General features: G+C 39.9%; 3 protein-coding genes across 8 annotated transcripts in view; 1 reads left to right on the top strand and 2 right to left on the bottom strand.

Annotated features, from left to right (window-relative positions):
- LOC149555927 (uncharacterized) overlaps positions 1 to 19,420 on the top strand; it is a 174,754-nt gene that overhangs the window by 132,129 nt on the left and 23,205 nt on the right. The gene's annotated exons all lie outside the window — the stretch shown is intronic.
- On the bottom strand, positions 8,724 to 10,505 carry LOC149555930 (uncharacterized). The gene is made up of 3 exons (XM_089830024.1): positions 10,173 to 10,505; positions 9,630 to 10,035; positions 8,724 to 9,495 (listed from the first exon to the last, which is right to left on the bottom strand). Exons 1-3 carry the CDS (start codon positions 10,503 to 10,505, stop codon positions 8,915 to 8,917), a joined length of 1,320 nt encoding a protein of 439 aa, XP_089686150.1. The 3' UTR covers positions 8,724 to 8,914.
- On the bottom strand, positions 10,567 to 12,636 carry LOC149555929 (uncharacterized). 2 transcript variants are annotated; one of them, XM_089830026.1, is made up of 2 exons: positions 12,215 to 12,636; positions 10,567 to 12,013 (listed from the first exon to the last, which is right to left on the bottom strand). In XM_089830026.1, exon 2 carries the CDS (start codon positions 11,982 to 11,984, stop codon positions 11,358 to 11,360), a length of 627 nt encoding a protein of 208 aa, XP_089686152.1. In that variant the 5' UTR covers positions 11,985 to 12,013; positions 12,215 to 12,636; the 3' UTR covers positions 10,567 to 11,357. The 2 variants fall into 2 exon arrangements, with proteins under 2 accessions (XP_089686152.1, XP_089686151.1); XM_089830025.1 differs by having other exon boundaries at positions 10,567 to 12,016; positions 12,215 to 12,632.

Raw genomic sequence — 19,420 nt, 5'->3', positions numbered from 1 at the left:
AAAGTTTAATCCAATTCTTCAAAAGAGGAACCCAAAAATAATAAGCGTACCATGGGTCTTGGGGGACCAAGTGACAAGTATTTGGTACGGGAGAAAAATGGGTTGAATTTGGGGATGACTAGGGGACAGGGATGAGGGGGTGAGAGGCAAAGGGGTTAGTGGTGCATATACCATATACTAAATACTATACATGTAGTACTTGAAATGCCAATTATGAATAGATGTGTAACAATAGAAGTAAAATAGCAAAATTGAAAATCCCAAATACTAAATACAAACCACAGTGTACTTGAACATTAAAAAATAGCAATATTGAATGAGAGGGAGGTGACATATTTTTCAGCAACAAGATAGTGGAAAAGCCATTATGTGTCCCAGTATGGTATTATACTCGACATGCAATAGGAAAAGCAAATTTCTTTTCATCTCTGGCCAATGGATGTATAAAATGTCCTTATCTTTGAAATTCAAGCTAGGTCTGCGTGCAATATTATCTACATTTATAAATTTACCTATATCAGCAGTCATATAAAGTCCAAGAGTGGGAATCACGTTCTCTTCATTGATGCTATATACCGCATGCTCCAAACCTCTGAGGATTTTACCTATGAAGACTTATTTGCATAAGGCTACTACATATTTTTTAGAGACACCTGCAAGAATAAGGAAATAAACATACCGACAAGGTCCCTATTGGTTCTCAAGGTAAAACTGTAATCAAAATACCAATCTCTGAAGGCTTTCATGACACCCCTCCAAACCATATCATTTTTTGTTTTCAGGATACAATTCCAACGTTCAGGAGTGATGGGGCCAGCATAAGCCATTTCCTGAGTAACCTTCGCATGAAACGTACACACATTTGTCTCCATTTGCTTAATGTTGAGAGAGAAGAAAGGATTAAAAATCATGACATCAAGCACACAGGCGAAAGTGTTAGAAGGTGGTAAAAATTAGTAGTGAATCCCGTCTCATTATGACAAGTAAAGAAGGTATGGGTGATATTATAATAATGAACATATGAGCCATCTTAATGATGAATGCCAGCTCATAATTCTATGATAGGGGAGGTGTCAGGGTTTATCAAAGCGAGAGAACCGAGAAATTGGAAAGTTAAAAACTTAGTTCTATGGTCTCAAGGCACATTATATCGATTAAAAAGAAAAGCTATTGCTTATGGAAATAAATAATTAAACTACTATCAATTAACATTAAACAGGTTATATATATGTATGTATGTATGATTTAAAATAAATTTTGATTAAGTATATAAGAATATATAATCATATCATCATATTTATGAATTTATACATATATGATTATATTTCCATATAAGTGCAAAGTTTCTTTATAAGTGTATGGTTATATATGTTGTAATGTCCCCTTTTTGGGACATTAGAAAATTTAAAGACATATTCATATAATTATAAAATTGACTATGAAAGCGTGGATTAAAATTATAAAAGGTCAATTTAGTATTATAAAGTGGGCTAAAAGTGACGAGAGATAAGATGAAAAGACAGGAAGGGAGTTGAAGAGTCACAGCTTTGGGGATTAAATAGGAGAGAGACTCATTCATTTTGGATGCTTGGTTTATGATTTAGATTTCAGTTTCTCTCTTGCGAGAGTTATTTGGAAAGCTTCAACTTTCATCTAATGGGAGGACATAAACTCTCGTGCCAATAGACAATGGACGCAAGCCCATTGTCCTTGGAGACGTCACATCGAGTGTCTCGCGTGTGCTTACAGTTTCTTTCTTAGTATTCCAATCTAATTGTAAACTATGTTTAAGATTGGAGTTTTGAATGCTGGTTATTGTATTGCTGATGTATAATGCAATAGCATATTTCAAGGTATTTTAGGAGAATCTGCGGTTTTATATTGTTGGTTTGTAATGCATCTTCATATGTTTATGTTCTGAATATTATTTTGAGAAAGAAATCAGGTAAATATCCATTGGGGATATTTCATAAATGTAAGTATTTGAAAATATGGCAATATCACTATATACTTCTATTCTAAGAAAATAAAGTCTAGGAATATCAAGATAAAAAAGAGGGGGTCAAGGTTGTAGTGTCCTAAGCTGAAGAACTATGGCAGGCTTATAGAGAAAAGATGAGTATGTCTATTGAATCTGACATCTAATTGTGAGAGCCATGTTGCTGAAATTAGCCAACTAAACAGATTTCTCTTCCCTTGCTCTATGAACAAGGGGTAAGTTCATGAGATGAGAGAGAGGATTGAGAATTGAGCCAATAGAGAATAATTTACCGAAGGACATTAGTGGAGGACTCTGTCCTATTATCTCGAGGTTAATCAAGGAGGAGAAGTATTACAGCAGTGTTATTTGTCTTAAGCCCCATAGGCCTGACTAGGGAAGATATTGATATTCAGTAATAAAGAAATTATGCTATGAAGCTGGTTCAGCTAAAGTTAAACCATCAACACCTAGATTAGCTAATTTATCCGCTTCTTTATTACCTTCCGTATATATATGTGGAAAGCTTGTGTTGTTAAAGTATTTTGAAAGGCTTATAACTCTTTGAAGTCCGGAATTAAGGTTCCAATTAGGAGTGGTAACGGTTCTTAAAGCATTAATTATAATTTGGGAGTCTCCTTCAACCTCTAAAGTTTTGGTTTCCAAAGATTTGCACATTAATAAACCTTCAGAGATGGCTTCTATTTCAGCCACATTATCAGTAGCTTTTTCAATTGGATTAGCAATCATTCCACATACAATATTGTACTAGTCATGAATAATGCATCCAATACCAACCACCCCAAGGTTTCCTTGGGAAACACCATCAAAGTTAAGTTTCTACAGATTGAGTGTTGGGGGAGACCACTTATAGTTCATTCTGGCAATAGATGTCTCCTTACCCCGTTTGCCAAATTATGGAGGGGTGATAAGATTGTGCAATTCTTTTTCTGATTTTGCTGTCCCATTGTGAGAAAATACTATCAAAGGCTCTTATGTGTCTAAGCCTGTTGTTGGTTGCCTCTACTAAACTAGCCTCTATATTGTTGAGCAAACTTTTAGTTTCCATTTTTTTTATCTTGAAAGACTCTACGATTCCTTTCCTTCCAGATTTCATAGATCATAATCAAGGGGCAATCTTATATAAGAAATAAAAATTAATAATTTTTGTAGGGCAATGGCTAGCTTTTAAAGAAGTCTAACAAATTATTGTTTTACCATACTCGGTAAAGAAATCAACGCACAAACAATAGATATGAATAGCAGAACTTCTTATTCTTATTCGCATAAGCCAAGACATTACATTATGCTTGATCAGATAAGATGAATACAATGCTTCTCGAAGGGGGTATAAATACTTTCCGAAGAACCTTTCCGAAGGGGTCCGTCGGCTACATGACAATTACCGAAGGGCCCATCGGCTACATAACAAGAACCTTCCCGAAAGGGTCCATTGGCTACATAACAAGAACCTTTCCAAAAGGGTCCATCGGCTACATAACAAGAACCTTCTCGAAGGGACTCGTCGGCTACCCAATATTTACCTACGACATCATCCCCCCCAAAAGAAAAAATCGTCTCTGGACGACATTTACAAAACAAAATACATTAACTGACTAACTTCAACAAGATAAATCTGCTTCTGTCACATCACTTTCACATTCGTTCCGTGCCTGAACCAAACTGGTCTCCAGCCCACATGGCATCTGTAGCCACTGTCTCTTAAGTCAAGCTGACCTTGATAGCCACCAGTGCTGCTTTCTCTGCTTCCAACTCTGGATCCACTGAGCCAAGTGCCACTGAACTGCCTTCAACTGGATGATCAACTCCTCCCGAGCTCTCTCTGCATCCACCAAGACAGCTTCACGGTCAACACCTACTCCAAGTGTAACACCCCTCTCGAAATGCTTGTTCTGTAGATCTTTCCATCTTTGGCACACTATGCCTGTAGCAGCTCCAGGTTTCATCAACTGGTCGCACTTCCCATGACTGATATCCACAACGACTGGGGGTCTAGGGGGCAACACCCCTCGCGGGGTCGAGAGGCAGAACCTCGAAATTAGCACTTCGAAACCCACACAAAACTGCATGGAACAGACTATTTCTGCAATTTCTCCTAATCCCACACTCTTTTTGGCAACCGCTATTGCTTCTCCTTCCCTATGGCATCATCTGATACTCATTTTGAGCATTTTTGATTTGTCGACTTTTATTTTATTTTATAGCTCTTCTACTTCCTCTTTCCTGCAAACCCATTCGTTCCATACGTCTACCAGGCTACAGGAGAGGCTGGACGTATCAAGTATCCCATCCCTCAAGCTTGACGCCTTTAAAGTTCGTACATGATAGGTTGGGGTTGAATCCTCAAATCCGTATTGCACCTAGTCTTGTTCAAATTGTACGGCAACCTGTTTTGACAAATTGAATCTTCACTTCCTTGCTTGGGAATCCGTACGGCTGCAGTAACACGAGAGCTCCAAACTCTGTACAGTGACTCCTTCAAAAACCCGTACAATGCAGTCTTCTCTCAATTGTTCGTCCACGAAGGTGCGTTACTTCTTTCATGGCAGACATTTAACTTTGACCTATTCACTACATCGAACACTTCCTTTCCGTCTAGCATCCATTGTTTTATTGCTCCGTTATCACCCACTTCCTGAATTTGATATGGTTCGACCCACTTAACTTTGAACTTGCTTGGCTTGATCTCAGTCTGATCATCATACTTTAACACCCATTTCCCCGTCTGAAACCTGTTCCGTTTCAAGTGCTTATCGTGCCATGCTCTACGCCTGTTCTGTGTCACCTCCGTAGCCCACTCTTGCAATTGTTGCTCATCAAGTTTATTTAAGGTACACGCTCTCCATCCGGTTTTCCATATCGCCCAGTTTGTTTCCGAAGCTCGGTACCATGGACTCCGTCAGCTGCCCCTTCTTGCTATCAATAACACGTCCACTCCGTACTGCTGCAACTTTTATTAAACCCTGCCGCTTTGTTTCCTGTGCGGACCGTATGATGTGTCTTCCTTGCTGCTGGCACCTTTTTGCTATATCTGTGGTTCGACGTAATAATTTCTTCCTGTGTGGTCGTACAGTGGAATCTTTCCTCCTTTCGGGTTCGTATTGTATGTTCTTTCCTTCAGCTTCAGTCATACCCGCATTTCCTTCTTTGGCTTCTCTGTGTCGCTTCGAACATTCATTTCCTCCTTTGGCTTCTCCATGTTCCTTCGGACATTCATTTCCTCCTTCGGCTTCTCTATGTTCCTTCAGACATTCATTTCCTCCGTCGGCTTCTCCTTGTTCCTTTGGACATTCATTTCCTTCTTCTGCTTCTCTGTGTTCCTTCGGACATTCATTTCCTTCTTCGGCTTCTCTGTGTTCCTTTGGACCTTCATTTCCTTCTTCTTTCTTCTTTCTTACCTTTGTCGATCCTTAGCATATTACAACTTAGAAAGAGTTCGTAGTCCTCTATTTGCCAGTGGTAAAGACCGTTCACCGAATCCAGATCGTTGTCTGTCGATCCTCCTTCCAACTGCAGGACTCCCTCCTGATCTGGTTCCATATTCTGCCTCCTTTCATCCTCTTCTTCTTCAGAATCTGACGATAGAGCTTCTTCCTCGACCATTTGAGTGTGTAGATCGATGAGGTACTTCTGCCCTTTGCTTTCAAGTGATAAAGTATTTTTCTTCCAATCGTGCTTCGCCTTGGCTTGTATCAGGCTTCAGCCACCCCCGGCCCAGAATGGCATCACATCCTCTCCGCTTCAGTGGGATCACGACGAAATCCAACAAGAATGGCTGTGTTCCAATCGTCACTGGTTGTGCTGTCAGGACTCCCAATGGCTTGATTCCATGTTGATCGGCCGTTAGCAGCTGGAATGTAGGTGGCCATAATGTTGGCTGTCCCAACCTTTCCTAGGTGTCTTCAGGGAACACATTGACACCGGACCCTCCGTCCACAATCATTTCCATCAATACAGTCCTGAGAATTCCCATTTCGACGACTGCCAGATGGCGTCCAGATGAGAGAGCTAACAGCATCGGATCTTCTGCACTTGTGCCACTTTCCTTCTCTTTTTTGTCTGCTGTACTTGCTCCACATTCTTGCTCCCTTCCATGTTCTTTTGGTAGTTTAGTAGCGGGAACAATGTTTGTGAGTACCGATTGGAGCTGAGGCATAGTGAGCAACAGATCATTTATCCTAACAGGTACCTCGGCTTGCAATATTTTTCGCACAATGTTTGTTCTGCGCAGTTCCATATGGAGGTACCCGACGTGTCCTTCAGGTGTGCCGTTTCTACCTACGTTGCTCTCTGGATCTCTGCACGGGCTTCCTCCAATCTCTTCTTTTCCTCCATTGGATCAGGGTAGAGCTTCGCCTGCTTCTGAGTGATTGCCAGGACTTCTTCCTCGTCCATCCCGACAGTAATCAAGTTTACTTCGGACTTCGGGCACTTAGCATTGTCATGATCGCCATGTCCACACCATCGACATAGCAACTTTGGTGTGTTCGCCGTTGCGCACTCTCGGGCGAAGTGACCCCACAAATTGCATGCGCGGCATTGGACTATCGGGAGACCATTCACATCATACTGAATTCGACTCCTTCCGCCATTATTGTTGTTGCCGCTATTGCTGTTGTTGTTGCTGTTGTTGTTGTTTTGACTGTGCCGGTTGTTTCTGTAGCCACCCGATGTGGCACCTTCTGTACTGGTGTTCCCGCTCCCTCCTGACGTGGGCGCTTCCTGCATGAGGAACACTTGTTGTGGTGGTCTTGATTTCAGGTTGAAAGGGCATTCTTTTACCGAGTGTCCTAAAATCTAGCAGATCTCACAAAATTGCTCTTTCGGGCAGGATCCCTTCGTATGGCCTTCTTTCTTGCACTCTGTGCACCATAGCTCATTGCCCTTAGTCCCCTTGTTCATGTTCTTGAACTCCTTCATCATCCGAATCATGTCCTTCTGGAGGGCACAAACCTTCTTGTTGCTGCCCTCATCATCGCTGCTATCTTCTCCTGAAGATGCATCGTCATCTGAATCGGACGAGCTGTTCTTCTTCTTCTTCTTCTTTGTCTTCTAGTTAATTTTGAGGTTCATTCCTCGATTGTACACTTCAATGTATGTCGATGGTGGCACGATCTTCATCTTCTTTCGCAGCTTCGGGCGAAGGCCTTCAATAAACCATCTCTTTTGTAGCCCATAAGTCGGCTTATTCTCCATTTTATTGATTAAGGTCCTTTAACTTCCTGGCGAAGACTCAGACTGTTTCATTCTTCCCTTGCTTAGTATTGAATATCTCCGCTACAATCTCATTATTGTCTCGCAATATTTGAAATTTCGCAAAAAATTCCTTCTTAATATTATCCCAACTGTTTAACTTTTGTGGATCTGTCTCAGTAAACCAATCAATCACAACACCTTGTAGGGTAGCGGGAAATTGTCGGATCCATTCGTTTGTATCTATTATGCCATTTGCCCTCCAGATCATTTCACATGTTTTATAATGTCAGATCAAATCGGTGGTTCCTTCACCATCAAATTTAGGCAACTTTTCTTTTGGTCTTGCCATTATTACTAGATGTTGTGGGTTTTGTTGTGTACCTGCGCAGTTTTGCACTCCCGCGTTGTTTTGCACACCTGCGCTGTTCTGCACACCTGCGCTGTTCTGCACACCTACGTTGTTCTGCACACCCGCGCTGTTTTCCACACGCGCGTTGCTTTTGACACCTGTGCTGTTTTTGATACCCGCACTGTTTTCAACACCTGTGTTGTTTTCGACACCCGCGCTATTTCCAACACCCGCACTGTTTTCGACAGTTGTGCTATTTGGTGAAGAAGGGTTTTCGTCAATTGAAGTTGTTTGTTCCGGAAGTATATCTCGGATGAAGAGTTCACTCCACGCTCGTGCTCCCTCGGCATTTCGAGCCGTGCGAGTCGATCCCCTTCCGTCTGGATTCTCTTCCCTCGGTGTATGCAGGTTCAGAAACTCCTCCCTTGCTTCTTCCACCAAATCGAGCCACTATCGAGTCTCTTCCAACAATTGTTCAGTGCTTCTGTGTCCAACGATAACTTGCTGAAATCTCCGTCTGCGTTAAGCCTGTTGTGCCAAAATTAAATTTTCCTGCGCGGTGCGTATTTCGTCCTTTTCCTTGAACTTATTCTTTTTCAACGGATTTGGCATTTAGTTTTCATTCGTTTGTCTATGTAGCAGGTCCATCGGGCAACGACGCCAAATGTTTTACCGTACTGGGTAAAGAAATCAACGCACAGACAATAGATATGAATAGCAAAACTTCTTATTCTTATTCACATAAGCCAAGACATTACATTATGCTTGATCAGATAAGATGAATACATTGCTTCCCGAAGGGGGTATAAATACTTTTCGAAGAACCTTCTCGAAGGGTCCGTCGGCTACATGTAAATTACCGAAGGGCTCATCGGCTACATAACAAGAACCATAGAAACGTGAATCGGAATCGGATCGGAATCGGCAAGGCCGAATCGAATCGTGAATCGGCAATGAATCGGCGATGAATCGGCAAATTTGAAAAAACCCTTTAAATTTAAAGATTTTAACAATTTAAAACTTATTTCATGCACCCTTTATTGAATATAACTTAAGCACACTATAACATCATCAAATAGAAGTTAAAACTTAACATACATAAACATGAAACATAAAATCCATCACATACGTAACTATGTTATCTAAGATTCTAAAATGTAAATTGTAGGCTAGCTGAAGTAAATAGAAATCAAATGATCATAATGATTTAAATCATAGAATGTATGTAAGATGATCCATAAGACATCAAATCATAAATTTATGTAAGAATCTAAGATGAAGATCCATGAAAGTTTGAAACTTTGAAACATATGTCTATCAATGATTCAGTATCAATATCTGTAAACAAAATATAAAAACAAGGCTCCAGCTCAAGCCTCAGGCTCATAGTCATCATCATCCTCAACATCATCCTCAAGCTCGGCTACAGCCTCAGCCTCAGCCTCTGAGTATCCAGTTTGCCTAGTAGCAAGGCGTCTAATGTAGGTCCTAAAGGACTGTCGAGCCATATCTCCCGCATATAAGATGGGCTCACGAATGTCGCTAGGGCCTGTGTCTGTGCGTGCACGTGTGCGTCTACCAATGCCTGAAGAATGTGCTCTAGCTGCCTCAACCTCTATATCCACCTGGTCAATCCACGCACGGTCTTCCTCAGTGAAGACTGGATCTACAACCTCTGTGAGCCACTCTGATTCTGGATCAATCTCCTCCAGAATGATCGGAGAGGAGTCAGTGCCCAAAATCTGTCTGATCCTAAGACGGAGGTTGTAATGAACGAAGACAAGATCATTCAACCTCTGCACTGTCAACCTGTTTCTCCTCTTCGAGTGGATGTGCTCGAACATGGACCAACTGCGCTCACATCCAGAAGCGCTGCTTGGCTGACTCAGAATACGAATGGCAATTTTTTGAAGTTTTGGGGTTGTGGCCCCAAACATTTGCCACCATTTATCTGAAATAAGGGAAAATAAAAATAATTAGTCTCATTTACAAATTACAAATTACAAGTTAACTCTAAAATTACATAATCAACTTTAAGTTTAGAATCTAGATTCATGAACATTGAATATATTATTTAATTTTTACCTGGCTGTATTGTTTCCCGAGCATCTATGGCTACCCTGCTAGAGAAAAGTGGCCCTTCTTTATTATTGAACTTATCAAGCTCAATAATTGCAGCACTGCTATCCTCATCAGTACTCAACCTCTGGATCACTGTATATAATCCGGTGAGAACCTCCTCATCCGCCTTGAAGTCAGGACGGAAACGAAATGCCGAATTCAAAAAGTAAGCTGCTGCATGGATGGGTCTGTGGAGCTGATTCTGCCATCTCCTATCAATGATGTCCCAAATAGGGGCATACTTCTCCTGCACTCCTGCATACTGAGCTCTAATGGCCTCCTTGGCCCTATCCATGCCCTCATATATGTAGCCCATAGAGGGCTTCTCCCCATCAGCAGTTCGTAAGAGAGATACAAGAGGCTCAGTGGCCTACATATAAAGTAAAACAAAAATTTGAGTCAAAACTTAAACATAGAATAATTCAATAATATAAGGTAAAACTAAATCATTAAACAATTAGCATAGTAAACTGTAAAATATTAAATGTTAAATTGCAATAAAATTACCTTAAGTATTTCTCTAGCAGGTTTCCAAAAACCATCATCATCAAATATGCAATCCACCACATCTATCCCTGCAGTGGTCGTAGCATAGGAAGATGAAATCCACTCCCGCCCAACAAATATGCTCCTCAAATCATCCCTTGATGTCAACAAGGACTGCAAGGTGATGAAATTCGAGGCAAACCTCGTGATCCCTGGACGAGCTAACTCTTTGTCTCCTGTGTACTTCCTCATTGTGCTAAGGACAAATGAATGATTATAAATAAACTTACATATGTTTTTTGCCCTTTCCACACATGACTTGACCCACTCAAGTTTGCCAATTTCCTCCAACATGAGGTCAAGGCAGTGTGCTGCACAAGGGGACCAAAATATGGTGGGGTGCCTCTGCATCAAAAGTTTGCCTACAACAATTTTAAGATAATTAGAAATTCAAATTTCAAACATGTTAGAACTTAGAACTTAGGAAACTTAGAAATTCTAAGTTAGAATTAGAAAAAGTTCAAAATTCAAATAAATTTATTTTCAAAACTTAAAAAGTTAAAAGTTTACCTGCAGCAACATAACTTGCTGCATTATCCGTCACCACTTGCACCACATGTTGTTCCCCCACCTCTGCTATAACTTCCTCAATAACCTCACATAAGTATGTGGCGTTTTTTACATGAGCAGAAGCATCAATGGATTTGAGGAACATGGTATATCCTACAAGTAACAAAACAACGAATTATAATTACTATTAGCAATCAACAAATCAAAATTTGAAATAGTCAATCACGATTCAAAATTATGTATGTAGGAAAGTAGAATGATCAATCACCTCCACAGGATACAAGAAAATTGAGGAGTGTTCTTCCCCTCGTATCTGTCCAACCATCAGTCATGATGGTGCAACCCTTTTCGATCCACTCCTTTCGGTTGTCCTCAAGCTCATGCCTCATATCCTCAACCATTTCCTCCAGGAGGTATCCACTCAACTCAACCTCAGTTGGGGCTTTATACCCCGGACCACAAATGGCAACTGCATCTATCATGTTCTGCCAATAAGGAGTCCTGTCACAAATAGATAATGATATTGATTAGAAATTTAGATGTCAAAAACTAAAATCATAAAACAAGTAGATATAATTAAAGTTTTACTTTTACTTTTAACTTTAACTTTGAAGATAACAAAGAAAAAAGAATCAATTACCTGGCTGCAATAAATGGAATGTTGCAAAAGTACCAGAATTTGCAAATCTCTTTTCTGGTAGCATCATGAATCTCCTTGTTCAAACCCATGCCCTCAAGCGTGGGTTGGGAGCCAGGAGTAGTGCGGGGCACAAAGTAACTATCCATTCTGCTTTTCCGCACTCTAGGCCGCAATAGGTTGGTGTTGGACTCTGTCTCAGTATGAGACCGACTACCACTAACACTCACATGAGCACTAGCACTAGGATGAAAAGGAGGCCTAGAAGAACCCTCCCCAACACAACCTACGGATGCGGAAGCTGATGCAGATGCACTTGCAGATGTAGATGCGGTTGCGGATGTGGGAGCACGGGAGCCAATACCTCTTAACCCTTCAAGTTGCATTTTCTTAGTCAACTTGTCTTGTTCAATTTTTTCTAATGCCACTAAACAAGAGCGTTTTGCCTCAGCGGTTTGTTGAGTGCAAACTGTGACATCATGGCCAGGTATGCCAGCAATGTGGTATTTCAATCTATAGATACCTCCCGAATTTATTTTTTCTTTGCAAAATATACATTTTGTTTGATATTTGGTTCTCCCAGGAAACTCTTCATTATATTTCCAGCATTCATCTTTTTTACCCATTGTGGAAATTGGAAAATGAAAGCAAAGGGCTGCTGCAATAAAAAAATTCATGTAAAAAATCAAAGTTTGCAACTAATAAACAAAAACTACAAAACAACAAACCCTAGTTTGCAATTTAGTAAAACTAAAAATAAAAAACATTCAAGATTTGCAAATGAAGTTTGAACACTAAAAAAATTTAACAAAAAATGCATACTACACTAACATGCAAAAAAAAAACCAACACTTACCTCTTGCAAATGAGTTGAGGAGTGTTGATATTGACTCCTTAATGCTCCCAATGCAATTTATGGCCTCCCCAAATGGACTTCTGATCTCTTTGGTGCTCTTCCTTCTTGCCGGTTGGAAACCTATGGATTCTCTTTTCTCTTCTTCTCTCTCACTCTTCCTCTCTTCTACTCATACTAAGCAAATAGAAGGCTCTTTAGGGTTATAACAAAGAGGAAAGTCAACTTAGAAAGCAAATAAAACATGTGTTTTTTTAAAAAAATTGAACTTTCTATCCTTGCTGCCGCGGCCGATTTCTGGAGATTCACGATGGCGATTTTGGCGATTTTTGCCATGAATCGCCGATTCAGGCGATTCACACGAAAAAATCGCCACCAGCGATTTTCGATTCCAAAAAAATCGGGAGCCATGAATCTTATCGCGATTTCGGCGATTTCATGGCGATTTTTGGAACTATGACAAGAACCTTCCCGAAAGGGTCCGTCGGCTACATGTCAATTATCGAAGGGCCCATCGGCTACATAACAAGAACCTTCCCGAAAGGGTCCGTCGGCTACATAACAAGAACCTTCCCGAAAGGGTCTGTCGGCTACATAACAAGAACCTTCCCGAAGGGACCCGTCGACTACCCAATATTTACCTACGACAATTATCAAGAAGGACTAATTGAAAAGGCAACTTACTAAGTAACCAATTAGCCCTAAACAATAAGGGCTAATTGAAAATGCAATTCAAGAGTGTGTGATCAATAGTTTCTTCTTGTGATTCGCATAGGGCACATGGAGAAGGACCTTTAAAATTAATCTTTTTGAACAATTCTGCTGTGATAATACATTTTGTAATGCTGCCCAAGTGAACATACCTACCGTTGGCAAACATAACTTGTCCCAACAAAGATGAAGTGGTAAGTCAGAAGTTTGCCAATTTTGTTCCTTAACCATGGATTGATATCCATCTTTGACCTTGTATGATCCTATTTTAGATCCTATCCAAACTGGGGAATCCTGCTTGCCTTTAGGAGTGATAATTCTGGATGATAGGATAGAAATTAGTTCTTCCTTTTCATAGTTTATTAATGGGGTGTTGTCCAGGGACCTCCATTGCCATTTAGACATGGGTTTCCTTTTGGAAACTCTATGTAGCTATTTAGGGTTTCCCCCATAAGTTGATAAGAGTGTTTTCCAATTGGGGGGAAATTGTTTCATATAAAGGAGGATACCCTCCCCACGAATCTTTCCAAAATAAAGCTTTTTCTGCCAAGCCTATATCCTGAGAGAGTTTAAAGGAAATAATATCTCTGCAATTTAAAATGAAATTCCATACTTTCGATCCCTTAGAGGGTTTAATGGTTATTAAAGTCTATCTTGAGGGTTAAGGTATTTATGGAAAAGAATCTTGGCCCACTACTTGTTTGGACATTGATACAATTTCCATACTAATTTAGCTCCCATAGCTTTATTTTTAAGCTTTTTAATATCTAATCCACCATTTATAATTGGTCTGCATATTTTATCCCAGCTTATTAAAACCATTTTCCTATTGTTGGAAACTCCTTGCCAATTTTTTTTCATTCTTTTATCTAAATAGGATAAAGGGATGCAAGACATCTCGTATGAGGTTAAGGCTGAAAGGATTGCTTTAATCATGGTGAGGCATCCTGCATTGGATAGCCATTTTCTTTTCCAGTTTTCCATTTTGGTATCAAATTATTAATAAGAGGTTGCCAAATCCTTGTCAATCTGTTATCTTTATCTATAGGGATGCCTAGATATGTACTAAGGAAAGTTTCCTTTTTTAAAACCCTTGATGTTACATATTTCATTTTCCATAGAAGAATCAGTGTTTAGGAAGAATATATCTTATTTATCAAGATTAACTTTTTGTCCAGAGGCTTTCATATGTAGATTCAGAGTTTCTATGTTTTAAAGCTTTATTTTTGTAGCATTCAGCTGGTAATAATGCATCATCAACAAACTGTTGGTGAGTTATGTTTGTAACCCCTTCAGTAACCCTTACCCTTGTAATTTGACCAGTTTGATGGTATCATGTAACCATTCTACCATATGCTCCAGCCATGATAACAAAAAGGAAGGTGGAAATCGGATTTCCTTGTCTTCAACCTTCCACAGATATAAAAAATCCTTCAAGAGACCTGTTAACTGGGATAGAAATCTTAGGGGTAGAAATAAAACTGGAAATTAGATTAATCAATTGCCTTGAGGACCCAAAAGCTTCCAGGTGTATGCAAAGGAAGCATCAATCACCTTTATCATAAGCTTTTCGAATATCTAATTTTATAATCATTGTAGGTTCCTTACTTTTTTGTACAAAATGTATTAGTTCTTGAACTATTATAATACCATCACAGATAAATTGACTAGGAACGAAACCAGTTTGTTCTTCTGATATTAGGTTTGGGAGAAGCACTTATAGTCTATTTGCCATTGCCTTAGACATGATTTTATTTAGTGTGTTACAAAGAGCAATAGGTCTAAAGTCACTGAATGTTTCTATATCAACTTTCTTTGGTTTCAGGGTTAAAAAAGTATTGTTAATTTCTTCAACAATATCCCCTGATTTTCCTGTATTCTCTATAGCCTCCCAAAGGTCTTTTCCCAGAAAGTGCCAACTTTTTTGGAAAAAAACTAGCTTGAAAGCCATTTGGATCTAGTGCTTTGTCAAGTATCATTTGGAATAGGGTAGTTTTGATATCTTCTAGACAAAAGGTTTGATTCAACAGCAAACTGTCTTTTGCTGTAATTAATTTTGGGATGCAGTCTAGAAGGGACTGTTGAGATTTGATATCAGAAAAATCCCAACTGTTGAGGGTATTTTGAAAAAAGGATATTGCTTTGTGAGCTACCTCTTTGGATCTTCTAGCATTATACCTTGTTGGTATTTTTATTTTGGTTATTCTATTAATATTCCATCTCATTTTTGTGCTATTATAGAAAAACTTGGTATTCTCATCTCCTTCAAGAAGCCAATCTTCCCTAGATTTCTGTCTCCAAAAAGTTTCCTCATTTAGGAGAGATTCGTATTTACTTAAACACTCATTTTCTCTTAGATATTTATCGTTATCCATCCATTTTATGTAATGTCCCCATTGGTTGCCAGCATTAGAATTCCAGGGATTAGTGTAATATTGGATCCTCATCAGCTAATGAGAATGGTTAGAGGGTCTTCTAAGCATTGATTCATCTCCAACATTCAGCGATTTATGGTTTTGGCCTTAGTTTGATGTGATTTGGACTCCAATTGCCATACTTACTATGTATAGTAAGTCAGGGTTAGTTTGGAAGTAGCTTTCACCAACAGTTAACGAAACTAGACCAGTCACAGTTTTCCTTGTTCTAATCAACGTCTTATCAGTAATTACTGTCACGAAAATGGCTACTGGGCCAAACCTGGGTTGATAGCTATCAGTTGAGCAGTGAGACAATGAGTATACTTATTACAAGTGAAGGAAGAGACATCTTTCATATCAGTATCCACTATATTGTGTGGCCGTCAAGCAGTGCAGGTGTTTTACTCTTGCAGACGCCAGTCATAACTACGCTAAGACATCACCAGTCGGATCTTATCTTTGAGGCAAGTTGGAATACATGGGAAATACTAGATATGGAGTGATCCTAGATAAGCAGTTGACAGACAGACATCCATAAGATACCAGGTTCATCATCTCCTTGTTCATGATTTGAAAACTCTATTTATCTGTTTCGAATCGTGTATAGGAATTAATGAATGTATTCCACTCTCTTTACTTAGCATTCAAACAAGGTCTGGTTATGTGATTAAATATAATGTCATTGTCCTAAGCACTATCGTTGAGTGTATTTCCTTTCACATTATATGAACTCTTGAGTCATCCTTACTGCATTGTTGGAGTTAAAGGGTTTTTTCAATGAGATTAAAGTGCAATGATGGGATCATAAACCAACTGATTGACAAAATTGTAGTAGTCTAAACCTGAGAATTTTGCTTGGAAAAAGCAAGGATATTACAGTGGTATCAGAGTTGTGCATCCTGCTACCCTGTGAAACAAACTTTCGGCCAGTGAAACATATTTTCAACGAATTTTAATGAGAGCGCCAAACCTGCCACCCTGTTGGGTTTGTTTTGCATTTGTGAACAAATCAAAAATCACATAGTTTCTAGGAGTATATTATTATTGTTATTGCAAAGGTGTTTTGGAAAAGTTGTGGATGGCATTCAAATGAGTCAATTATAATAGCCAATGAATTTTGCGGTTATTGGTGGTAGCGTAGACACCTGATTGGATTCGGTTGGCGGCTAATCTATTATTCATTAGAGCAATGTATTTTGCTAGCCTGTGTGGTTATTAGAAATTGTTCATCAGAAATTACAATCAATGTCTAAATGTTTAATTTTCTGATAAATGTTTTGAAAATCGTATTCTATTGGACGTTTGGAAGAGTATTTCTATGTGAGAAATAAAGTGATGCTATTGCCAGAGCTATAAGTCCTGCTATCCTGTGGAGTAGGAAAGTTATTTTATTTTAGGATTTGCTATTGCATTTGGAGTGACCAGCACTTTAGCTTTCTTTTTCTATGGATAGACATAGGAGGATTGGTAGTTCTTGAAGTCGGTGGAGTAATGAGGAATTCAGCATGAAAATGAATGCTTTGCAGGAGAGTATGGAAAGACTTAAGCTTCATCAACAGAGGTTGGTGGAGAGCTTGTCGGATCTAGAGGTAGTTGAGAGGACAACGAAGTATATAGTTTCTACCGTTAGAAAGTCAACTTCGAGGTTGCAGGGAAGGAAGCTTCAGTTTTTCCCGACAGGTATCCATGATGCAGATGTACCTATATTTAGTATGAGACCTACTAGTACTATCTATAGTGTTGATGATGGACCCATTTCATAGAGATCAGTAGATGTGTCAGTACCCTTGGTGGATAGCAGCACTAAGCTTCTGCACATTGAGGCCCCTAGAGTTTTTACTGTTAGTGCAGAGACAGTTGATGTAGTTGTTACTACTAATACTTCAGCCTCTCTTGAGGAGGAATTATTATTGGAGATTTGTATGGGGGTTGTCACAGAGTTTCTCCTGTGCAGGAGGTAGTGGCTTCCTTAGGTAGGACCAATGCATGTATGGAGTCACCCAGCTGTGATGTCGATGATTTGGGTGTTACAGTGGAGTCAGTAGATGTGAGTTCATGCTCTAGTGTTATTGATTCATAGCCTAGAATAGAGTCATGTGTGCAGAGTTAGGTGACAACAGTTGAGACTCTATTAGGTGATGGGGATGCAGACAGTGTGGACACCTCTGGTGTTTTGTTGGATGATGCTAGGATTTGCACCGGTTATGATACCCCTTGTCAGACATTGGGTGATGACTCTTATGAGATTTTGGATGATTTTTGGGATCAATTTTTACAAGATGTTACTATTGAGGTGGAAGTTGAGACATGTGGGGAGATTGAGATTGCGAGGGCTTCTATTTCTTCAGAGAAGTTGTTTGAGGTACATAGTAGTTGTATCTCGGATGCAAAGTTGTCCAAGGACAATAGCACATGTATGAGTGATCTTGTGGGGGACAATTTTGATTCAGCTTCCTATCACAATGCAGTTAATGAGTCACAAAGCTTGCATAGGAGTTAGGGGTTACAAAGGCATCATGTGACTTATCAGCTGAAGGTGAGTGATAGTGACATTTATTTATCTCTTGATCATTATGATGTTATTCGGCATATGCTAGCTACAGTTGGTGGGGTGCCCCAGTGTCAGATGAGCATGGTGATAGTAGTCTTTCCCTAGCATAGGTTCATGCACTTCAAGAGGCTGTTAGGATCTTGAAGCATAGTTACTCTTAGTTAGTTGATGACAGAGATTACCTTCTGGAGTGGGGTAGCACCTACTATGAGGCATTGTTAGGGAAAGAGGAGGTGGTTGTGGTCACCCGGGAGCTTGAGGTGATGGTGGACTCTCTTCAATATACTCAGTTGGCTCTTTAGGAGTCACTATCACAGTTGGGTGAGGTTACCATGGAGTTAGAATGAGTACAGCCAACACCAATGCCAAACCCTGTTCAGTTACATATTGTGGTTGGTGGTGAGTTTGCTTCTACAGTTAAGGATGAGGGACGTGATGATGTTGCGAACATATTCCTCTAGGATATGAGTGTAGTATGTGCAGAGGAGGCTAGAGCATCAGTGGAGGTGCGCTCTCACAGTGATTTGCTTCCTTCTACTGGAAGTGAATCTATTTTTTCTTTTCATACAGTTGGTAGCATTGGATAGTTTGCATTGTCACATTTTTAGAGAGATCAACTGTGGATTGCAAGGGAGCAGATTGATGGTTCCACATATAATTTCTACTATACTGAGTCATTCATAATGTATTTGCTTGAGAGCTCGAATTTGCGAGAGGTTTCATACAGTATATCTGAGGGTGCTCTCATTCGATGCTCTTGTGCAATTAGACGATTAGTGTGGAAGATTGTAGAGACCTTGGCTATAATACTTCCCAATAGGGATTTTGTGGTTGGGCTTGCTGAGAGGGTTGCCCAAGATCCTGCCTGACCAATAGTTCAAAGTTAGAGATTGGAGCCATCTTTTGATTTCCAGTTTGATGACGATGAGCCCTTAACAGAGATTGGGAGTTTGTATCAGCATTACACAATTAGGAGTGCTCATCACTTTTCTTTTGGCCCACAGGTAGAGGACTTGGTTTTTAGTGTCATGGATTGTGATAGAAGGTTTGGTATTCATTACACTCGTAGAGGGCCTACTTCTCCGCTAATGGACGGAGATTCCGAGATACAGGGTATTGTGAAACAGTTGGACGTGCTATTGAATGAGATGAATCAAAATCACAAACGGATGACCCAACTGATTTCAAAGCCGAGATTTGAGCAGAGAATGATATCACTTTTTCTAAGAACGGAAGGTGATGATATAGTTGCAGCTTTAGATTTGCGGGACATTCCTTATGAGAGACTGCATGAGTTGGGCACAATTGAGGTGGGATACGATGAGGATTTATGTCAGGTTAAGTCAGAGAATGCAGTTGTTAGCATGAGTTCCCTGGATCATGTATTTGATGGCGATGCAACGATAGTCAGAGTAGGAGCATTTAATGATACTGTCATATCAGCAACCACTTCTATGTCGGTTGAGCCATCCGATGAGGAGTTTAGCAGTATGCAAGTGGTTGTATATGTGTGCTCTGATGGTAGTAGAC

This window comes from Cupressus sempervirens, chromosome 5 (assembly GCF_028749045.1).
Source record: "Cupressus sempervirens isolate cs-2001-9-10 chromosome 5, ASM2874904v1, whole genome shotgun sequence".
NCBI classification, from domain to species: Eukaryota; Viridiplantae; Streptophyta; class Pinopsida; order Cupressales; family Cupressaceae; genus Cupressus; species Cupressus sempervirens.
This window is presented reverse-complemented; position numbering and strand designations above follow the sequence as displayed.